At 54.4% G+C, this 9,834-nt stretch overlaps 1 protein-coding gene across 1 annotated transcript; it reads left to right on the forward strand.

Annotated features, from left to right (window-relative positions):
- Positions 1 to 3,768: 3,768 nt before the first annotated feature.
- Positions 3,769 to 6,690, forward strand: LOC114050578 (homeobox protein Hox-A10-like). The gene is made up of 2 exons (XM_027872373.1): positions 3,769 to 4,801; positions 6,416 to 6,690. The coding sequence occupies exons 1-2, from the start codon at positions 3,769 to 3,771 to the stop codon at positions 6,688 to 6,690; spliced, it is 1,308 nt and encodes a 435-aa protein (XP_027728174.1).
- The last annotated feature ends 3,144 nt before the right edge of the window (positions 6,691 to 9,834 follow it).

Genomic DNA, 9,834 nt, shown 5'->3' on the forward strand with positions numbered 1-9,834 from the left:
CTCTCTCTCTCTCTCTCTCTCTCTCTCTCTCTCTCTCTCTCTCTTCCTGAGGAGGCGCTTCGCCCAAGAGCAGGAAAAGCCCACACTCAAAAAAACAGATTTTCAGCATTTACTACTCAGCATTAAAAAAATAAAAAGGCAGATTTGCTCTGAGAGTTAGTGAATTTCGGTTTACCCAAAGATTATCGAGCTGAGGGGAACCTCAGCGCCTTCAGTTGATGCATTTAACAGCCTCGCACTGCAAGGATGAGGAGGGAGGTCTGTGCCCTCCTAGCTGCCCATGTTCTTTGCCCACTTCAGTGCCGCTGAATAGGCGCTGTCCCTAACCTTGAGGACCCAGGGTTATTTGCCCCTGGAGATGAGCAGGGTGCACACAGGTCCCACACATCCAATTCTTTGACCCCGTGGGTCTTTTTAATTTTCCCATTCATTTCCCAGCGCCCAGCGTGGCCGGGGGTAGGCTGGCCCAAGCGGCAGTCAGCAAGTGATCTGGCGAGGGCAAGGAGTCGTGGGATGTAGCACCTGGGCAAGGAGTCGACTCACCAGGTCCTGGGAGTGCGGGTAGGGGCACCACCTAAATCCCGCAAGAAACGTGTGTGGCGGGTTTACCTCGGCCACCTAGGATGAACCTGGCTGCCGTTTGCCTTGGCCTTGTGGACTATCGAGGAAAGCCGCAAGACAGTTAACAGGCGGCGGCAGCGGGTTCATGATCTCCCTCTCCAGACCCAGGAAACTGACCCTTAGTGGCCCAGCCCCAGCTCCTGCCTTAGCCCCTGCTCCAGGCAGAGAGGCCCCGGCCTACCCGTTCTTTTTCTTTGCCTTCTTCCTCCCTGCCCTCCTCCTTTTTCTTCTCCTTGAACCCTTTCCTGGGTCCGGCTGCAGCATCCACCGCCTGGCAGATGAAGTGTATCGGATAAAACACGGGGACTGGCGAACTGGAAGGAAAGGGGAGGAGGGGTGCTGCGGGAGGGGGGCGCCTCTGTCTGGGACTGGGCCAGATCTTAGGTTTCTGCACTTCTCGAGTAGACAGGAGGAGAGAAGCACAGGGCCTGGTCCGGCAGGCCAGATCCCTATCCCACTTCTCCTCTGGCTAGCCTAGGAGCTGTGGCTGATGGGGGCCCCTCTCGCCTCTGGCCTTGGCCGCTCTGAGGGCCTCCCTCCCAGAGACGCTCTGCATGTCGGCAAAGGGCCCTGGGTGAGGCCGGGGCTCAGGCCTTCCTTTGGCCGTGGCCAGGCAAGCCAAGAGGAGCTGGGAGAAACCTGCCCCAGGGAGCCCAGCTTTATACCTGCTGTGGGCTGAGAAAGGATCTGGAGCGTGGGCCGAAGGCTCGAGTTTCATTGCACTGAGAGTACTCCGGCGCATGAGGAGCCTTGTAGGTCAGCCAGCAAATGGGGGTGGGGGGTGGGGGTGGGGGTTGAGCCGGCAGGAGGTATGGGCTGGAGGGGGGATTTTCTGGGAACACTGAGCAAGGAGTTGGGGGTGGTGGGAAAGAGAGGGAGACTCAGGAAATAGCGAGGATAAGCAGGGAGGCCAGTGAAGACACAGAACCTACGCCGGATGCCTGGGCCTGGTCCTCGATCCCTGTTATAAAGACAGCCACTTCCTGGGGTCCATTTGATTACACCCGGAGAACGTCGCCTTTCCATAAACTTTTTATGGGGCTAGGGAAAGTTGTGACAACCTCTCCCATACCCTGGCATTTACAGTTGGCAAGGAGGGACCCTCCAAGATGAGGAAGGAGAGAGAGGAGGCTGAGGGACGGCCCCTCCTATGGAAAGTCATCCCGATTGCCCTGCTGCCTGACCGGCCCACTCCCCAATAACTTGTCCTGGAGTCTGTCACAACCTGGAAGGGAATTTCCTCAACTGAGACCCATGTTAAAATATTCACATGGCTGACAGATCGATGCGGTTTGGAGGGGAGGGGGGAGATGGAGGAGGATAGAGGGGAGGGGGAAACCAAGAAGCAGGAAGGGGGGGCCTAGCAGTGACACTGATTCTTGTCAGATCCTCCGAGATTGTGTGAAAGCCAAGGCTAAAGGCAGGGGAAGAGGACTGCGTTCAGAGCCTGGGCGGCCGTGTTTCCTCCCTCTTCTCGATCCCGCTTCTCTTTCGTCCCTTCCCCACATCCCTTATACCCTCTTTGCTCCCTCTGAAGTGTTGAGCTGGTGGGGAAGGAGCAGCCTGTGGATAAGAATGTTGTTGGGGGGGAGGGAAGAAAGAAGTAGAATTTGAGTTTGGTTTTATTTGGGAAAATTGATTTTCTATCCGCGGAGATGGGCTCTAGGAGGCTTCCCAATGATCTAAGAATTCTTAGATTTGTTAGGAAAGAGAATCACACTGTGCTACCTTCGTGAGCAAGACAGCACTGGTCCCGGCTCCCTAGCCTCCCTCTGTCTACTCTGCTTGAAACCGAAAAAGCGGGGAAAGAGAGAAGTCTCCAGTCTGCTTATCCAATGCCAAAGCCGGGAAGAAGCTAGGCCCTGGCCTTTCCTTCCAGGCTTTCGTTCCCAGGCCCAGGTACTCAATGCTGCCTTCTGTGGGATTTCGAGGTAGACCTTTTAAAAGTCCCCAATCCCAGAATGTCAGATCTAGAAGGGCTAGAAATCACAGAGATCGTTTGCATACACTGTGCTAAATAGATTCTTGAAATAACAATAACAACCACAGTCAACAGACTGAAGCAAACACAGCCAGAGAGGAAGCGGAGTAGCCGCTAAGGTTAGGAAACAGACCGAGTGCGGCGTAGACCTAGACGCTGTGGTTGGATCCGAGAGCAGGGAGATAAGTCGCAGCGCCTACCTCACTTACAAGAGAAACCAAAACGAGGGCAGGAGAGCTAGCGGGGCAGGGAGCCAGCCGGAACCCCTTGTGTGCGGGAGAGGTGTGCTCGTTCTCTGGGCGGCTGGCCCTCCAGGATCCTTTCTCTTTCGTTCCCTCTTCGTTAGTTCTCCGTCCAGCTCGTTGCCTTGGCCCGAGGCGCTTCGCCTTACTCCTCTTCGGAGCCCTGCCCGAGCTGCCTGGGTTCTCAGCTGAAGCTGAGAGCCTGCTTTGGACCAGAACTGACACTTGGGATCCCAGGCTAGCCTTATTCTCTGGGGACAACTAACTCTTCAAGAATTTAACGCCAGATCCCGGCCAAGATCTCTTTTGCCCCCTAAACTGGGCAGAGAGAAAAATAGCAGGGCTAAAAGATACTGGGAGGCCACTGACCTTCCCGCCACCCTCCGCCCCAAATCAAAATTTGAAAAAGAGAGGGGGAGCAAGAGACGTGTGTATGTAGTTTTACTTAAGTCAGCTCATGTACATGCGTTATCCAGAGAGAGGCTTTTGGAACAAGCCAAGGGCAGACTCGGGCTCCCGGATAGCGCTATGTCGGAGGCGTCATAAACACCCCACTTGTTTACTATCTGATATCAGGGCCCAGGAGCGCTACAGAGATGAGCTTAGTTCCCCCCTCCCGCCATGAAAATGGGGTGCATGACTTGGGGACTGAGGGCTCTGGTGATTAGTCCAAAATCCCGGTCAAGATCGCGCCCCCAGTCCTGAGCCCCAGCCCTAGGTGTTGGGGAGTGTGTCTCCGGGCCCATCAATATACATTACATATTTATATAAATTCTCAATTCAGAGGTCGACCTGAGAGCAGCACAGCGCCTACGAAACCAAACTGGGAGGGGTCGCTGGGAAACCCTGGCTCTTCATTGGCTGCGGTAGCTCGCCGAGGTGCGGGGGGATCTCTAACCCTATTCAGCATGTTTTGTACAAGAAATGTCAGCCAGAAAGGGCTATCTGCTCCCTTCGCCAAATTATCCCACAGCAATGTCATGCTCCGAGAGCCCGGCCGCGAACTCTTTTCTGGTGGATTCGCTGATCAGCTCGGGCAGAGGGGAAGGAGGTGGAGGTGGCGGCGGCGGCGGCGGCGGCGGCGGCGGAGGAGGAGGAGGAGGAGGAGGCGGCTATTACCCTCACTACCTGCCACAGGCGTCCGAGCTGTCCTACGGTCTGCAAAGCTGCGGGCTTTTCCCGGTGCTGAGCAAACGCAATGAAGGTGGAGGCTCTCCGGGGGGCATGGTGCCCTCGTCTCACCCTTACATGTCAGGCATGGAGGTCTGGCTAGACGGCCCCAGGTCGTGCCGAATGGAGCAGCCGGATGGTCCGCAGCCCCCGAATCACCAGCCGCAGCCCCAGCAGAACCAGCAGCAACAGTCCCAGAACCAGCAACAGCCCCAGAATCATCACCACCACCAGCAGCAGCCGCAACAGCCACAGCAGCCAGCGACCTCTTGCTCCTTCGCTCAGAACATCAAAGAGGAAAACTCCTATTGTCTCTATGATTCCGACAAATGCCCCAAAAGTTCAACGGCCCCAGAGCTAGCCTCCTTTCCCCAGCGGGGCCCTCCCGAGGTCTGCGTCCTCAACAGCAGCGGCGGCGGCGGGGGCGGGGGCGGCGGCGTGCCGGTCCCGGGCTATTTCCGCTTGTCTCAAGCCTATGGCACCGGCAGCTCGAAGAGCTATAGCGCGGCGGCAGCGGCGGTGGCCGCAGCAGCATCGGGGACTCAGCTGGGCGCCTCCCCGTTCCCCCAGCAACCCCAAGTTCGCTTCGACTCGCCGCCCGCTCTCGCTTCGGTCTCGGCTGAGACAGGCAGGAAGGAGAGCTCCCTCGAGTCACCTCCGCCCACGGCCTTAGCTTGTGGATCCCAGGCTGCGGAGGAAGACACACAAGCGTCGTCCTCCGCCGCCGAGGAACTGTCCCCCGCTCCCTCGGAGAGCAGCAAGCCCTCTCCGGAGAAAGACCCCATAGGTAAGTGTGCTTAAGCCACGAACCTGCCGAGAGGGAGCAGGAACGAGAGAGAAAGCCAGTTACAGAAAGACCAGGAAAGAATGAGGAGAGAAGGAACGAAACAAGAGGACAGAGAGGAAGGGAGGGAGGGGAAGAAAAAGAGAGAAGGGAGAGACCAGAAAGTCGGAGGTAGAGAGCCCCCGAAATAGCAGAGAGCCGGCAAGGAACCCCGAGGAGAGAAGAGGGAACCCAGCAGCCGGCAGGCTCGGTCTGGGACGCAGCTCCACTCCAGCTGACCTTGTGAGCTTGGTTTAGCATTTTTTTTTTTTTTTAATATTTGGGCGTGGGGACGCAGTAAAAATTAATGTCCGGCTTAGATCGCTGCCTACACCCTGCCTCTGCTCTCTAGCCCCAGGCTCGTTCACCAGGCTAGCTAGGTTGGAGGTGATCAAGACCAGCAGGCCAGGGAGCAACTCCCCTCCACCACCTCCTCCTTACCATCCTCTTCCTCCTTGTCAGAATCCCTAGCCCAATTGCCCCCCCCCCCCCCCCCCCCCCCCCCCAGCGAGGAGAAGGTGGTTCGCAGATAACAAGGCTGTTTGTAAAGCTTCCAAAATAATCAGCCGCCGGCGCCAATAAATAAGCCCTATTAACGGGGAAGTTGTAGTTTACGATCCCAAATGTCTTTTGCAAAGTCACAGTCGCTAAGAGATCCTCCTTCCAAGGAGCAGTTGCAGGGAATTTCTTCTGACACCCCCAGCCCAGTCCAGCCTACCCCAGACCTAGAGCTTGGAGTCATAGCATAGTAGGGCTTCCCCCCCCCCTTTTACCTTGAAATTCCCCAAGTTCTTATATTCTTGGCTGGGGGTTAGGGATGACACCCAATTGATTGTTTTTCCTCTTTCCTTTTGGCACAAATTCAACCGTCTCCCACCATCCCCACGCCCATCCTCAGTCCAGTAGAGACCGGTTGGGGCAGCAGCCAAGGTCCCCTCCCCCAAGCCTTTCCTCTGCTGACCCTTGGGCAATAATGGAACTCCCTGCCCCCAAGCTCAGGGGGGCAAAGGAAATGCTTGTCTGCGAAGGGGAAGGAAAGGCAAAGAAAGGCGTTAAGTTCAAGATATACGGCCGCCCTTCTCCCTGTGCCCAGCATTCGCTTCCAAGCTCTCCTCTGCGCCCTCCCCGCTAGTTCCCTTTGTGTGAAAACAGGTGTTTGGAAAACCAATTAAAACGCAATTTGGGGGAGTGTGGGGTGTTCTTAAGGGGAAAGAGAGAAGCAGGAGGCCTTTAGAAAATGTCTTTTAATGAAGTTGCCCCCCTCCTCGGCATGACCAAAGGGGAGATTTGAACCCCTTTCTCTCTTTAGCTTTCAGCCCTCCCCCCCTCCCTTTCCACAGTCTGGGGTCCATTAGGGACGATGTGCGGGAAAGGCCTTTCAACAACGTCCTGGGCCAAAGAAGCCCGAGGGCTCCCCGGGAGCCTGAGTCAGAGCCGGCGCCTCCTGCCAGCCACAGTCCTCGATGTGCTGTGCTCTAATGAGGGCCTCGCTGTAACTTGCCTTCCTCTTCTCTTGTTCCTTCCTCTACTTTTCCCTCCCCTTCTTTCTCTTCCCTGCTTTCTCTTCTTCGACCCCAGGCAACGCCAAAGGTGAGAACGCAGCTAACTGGCTCACTGCAAAGAGCGGCCGGAAGAAGCGATGCCCCTACACTAAGCACCAGACTTTGGAGCTGGAGAAGGAATTTCTTTTCAACATGTACCTAACTCGAGAGCGGCGCCTAGAGATCAGCCGCAGCGTCCATCTCACAGACAGACAGGTTAAGATCTGGTTTCAGAACCGACGGATGAAACTGAAGAAAATGAACCGTGAAAACAGAATCCGAGAGCTCACAGCCAACTTTAACTTTTCTTGATGAACCTCCAAACGACACCACGTTTTGACGGTGAAAAGAGCCAGTAACCCTTGTTCCTAGGCGCTAGAGATTCGCACCTGTATCACCCGGAGTCACGAGTTGTTGCTGTTGTTTTTTCCCCCACCCCTTTCTCTATTCTCCATCTATCCATAGCAGCTTTGCAAGGCGGGATTGGGTGGGGAGTGTTTGGTTTGTTTGTCTTGTTTTCTAGGGGTGAATGGGGAGGGGGAGCCATGCCTCCAAACAAACAAACAAACAAAACGGGCTGTCACATCAAGCGACGTCTTGGGCTGAGCTTGCTCGCCTCCCTGGTTCCCCACTCCTTCCATGAGCCAAGTGTCGTCTCTCAGAGGGCAGTGCGTGTCTAGCCAGTCTCCGAGTCCAGGCGATTCTGGCGACATTGTAAGCGCTAAGGTGTCTATGGGGAGGTGATGGGTGAGTAGTCGAGGCTTTCCATTTTGGCCGCGTTCAGGTCAAAGCTGGGGTGGCGGTGTGTGTGTGAGAGAGAGACTGTTTCTTTGCCTTCAAGTTCCTAGTTTCTTTCCTTTCGAAGGGAAGGCCTTCACCACCTCGAACACGCAGGGTGAAAACAAGGACATGACATTGTCTTGGGGGAGAGAGGAGGGAAAGATGGAGAGAGGGAGAATGAGGGAGAGAGAGAGTTTTCTTCTCTCTTTTCTCTGCAAACTATCACAGCTTTAAAAACTGAGCAGGAAAGGGAGACCTCTCTTGGCTCCATGAAGGTCTTGTGCTGCTCTGGTATTAAATGTTCACACTTACCTCTGACTCCCGCTATCTTCCCTGTTGTAGATAGTGACCTAATGTAGTTTTGCTTATTATATTATGTGGAATTAGTGGATTTTTGTCTCTAAGTAATGTTACCACTGGTAGCACATGACAAGCACACACAATTCTCCCTGCCTTATGAGGAGGGGGGGGGGAGTAAATTTCGCTTTTATTTTGCTCACTGAAATTCATGGGACCCTTCAGAGGACTCTAGCAGAGGGGGTAGAAGAGAGAAAGGGAGGCATTGTTCGGATTTCCTTTATACTGTGAAGTTACATGCATAAAAGGGTCAAACCTGTAGGTGCAGAAACACAGAGAAGTCTAAATACAAATCTGTATAAATGTCTATTATTAAAGAATTGCCAATACTGTTTTAAGCAAATGCATTCTATCGTTATTATAAATGTTAGTCCTAGCTCTATTTACTTCTTACCTTAAATCAGAATAAATTAATATTGTAATGCTGCTGTGCGTGAAAAAAAAAAGGACAATGTTTATGTTCTTATATAGAAGAATAAAAGCTGTGGAATGAAGCCTTTTAATTTTACCTCTTTTGTGATTGTTTATCTTCACCACCCACTTTATCTCGTCCCCAACTTTTACAACAGGAATAGTGCCTGGGCTCCCTGCAATTACTCGAGGCATCCATTTAAATATTACCTAGACAGTCGTAATTTGTCTCGGCCGTAGAGCAATGCGGCTCTAAGGTTTGTGGGCTTTTGTTCCTTTTTTTATGACTTGCTAGTATATCTGGATTGTTGCTGACTTGGACGAGCGAGTGGTTTCAGTCGAGTGAGGAGCTGCATAGACAGAGGAAGCCACAGAGTATTTCTGGAGGGGAAAGAATGGATCAGAGATCGATTTTTTTTTTTTGTTTTGTTTTGTTTTGCGGCCGACACCCAGTCTCAATGAATCGAGGTCTCTTCCTAGGCAGGAAGCAGGCCATAGGTGCCACCCACAACCCTCGGATGCCCCAGGAGCTGCTGGGAAGGTGAGCCCTACAAGGGAGATGGAGGATGGCTAGAGATAGGGGTGCCTCAAGCCCAACTCGCCCTCCCCACAAGCTCCTCTCAATTGTGATTGCCCTCCCCCTTCACCTTCTCCCACCCCCACTCCCACTCCAGGCCTTCTGTTTACTTTGTTGCTCCAACCTGGCGAGGCAAGGAGGCTTTTGCCCTGCCAAATTAAGGTGGGAGTGGGGGGGGGGGGGGAGGGACGACACCGAGAGGGCGCTGGGGGAGTGTTTGAAGAGAAGAGGAAGAGGAGGGGGAGAAGGAAGTGAGGGACAGTCCCGGGAGGCTTGGCTAGTCCAAGCCGCTGGGCCAAAGCTCCTCCAGGACAGACTTTGAACCCGATGCTCAGCTCAGTCCTTTAGGGCTTTATGGTAGACCCATTAACGCCCTCCCCTTTTCTCCACGATTCGCCCTACTTGAAGGTTTGGGAAAAACAAACGCACACACCAGATCTCTCTCTCTCTCCCTCTCCCTCTCTCTCCCTCTCCCTCTCCCTCCCTCCCTCCCTCCCTCCCTCTCTCTCTCTCTCACACACACACACACATTTTCTTTCTTCTCTCTTGCTCGTTCTCGCTCTCTTTCTCCCTCTTCTTCCTTTCCCTCCTCCCACCCTATCCCTCTGTCCCTCTCGCCCTCCCTTCTCTCTCTTTTCTTTTCCTTTTCCCATTTTAAGCAGTCATAAGACTGCAGCGGTGGCGGTGACGCGGCGGCGGCCCCGGGCAGGTTGGAGCGGCGGCGCCTTGGTCTAGGGTTTGACCTGATTTTGTTTTTCTCTCTCTAGAGGAATCCCTACATAAGGAGCCGGGCCTTGGGGGAGCAGCAGAACTGGTCTGTGATTTAGGTAGTTTCCTGTTGTTGGGGCTCCACCTTTCTCTCGACAGCACGATACTGCCTTCATTACTTCAGTTGAATTCGTCACCAGGTATAGAGAGCCGGTGGGCAGGGGGCCGAAGACAGAGGCCGTGGACGGACCTCTAACTAGGCGTCACGTCCAAATGCCACTACTTCCTCTCGGAGCACAGTGCCTCGCCGCCGCCTGACCTTCCCGGATCCGGGGAGTGCGCGGACCGAGGAGCAAGCACCCAGTCCTCCTCCTCCCTTTTCTCCTTCGCATCTCTTCCCATCCCTTGCTCCTCCCTTTCCCCCTCCCTATCTGGGAGCAGGTATGGTCAGGTTAGCTCGCTTGGTAGTGGCGGGGGCGTGGTAGGAATTTCTCGGCTAGGGGCCATTCAAGGTCAGGTGCGGTTTGCGGAGGAATGGGGGCGTCTGGTGCTTGGACCCGCTTTTCAGCTGTCCTTGCTTTGCGCGTAAAAGCCCAAAGTCTCCTGTACCCAGGAAAGAATTA

Source organism: Vombatus ursinus, unplaced genomic scaffold, assembly GCF_900497805.2.
Source record: "Vombatus ursinus unplaced genomic scaffold, bare-nosed wombat genome assembly UNPS02014799.1, whole genome shotgun sequence".
NCBI classification, from domain to species: Eukaryota; Metazoa; Chordata; class Mammalia; order Diprotodontia; family Vombatidae; genus Vombatus; species Vombatus ursinus.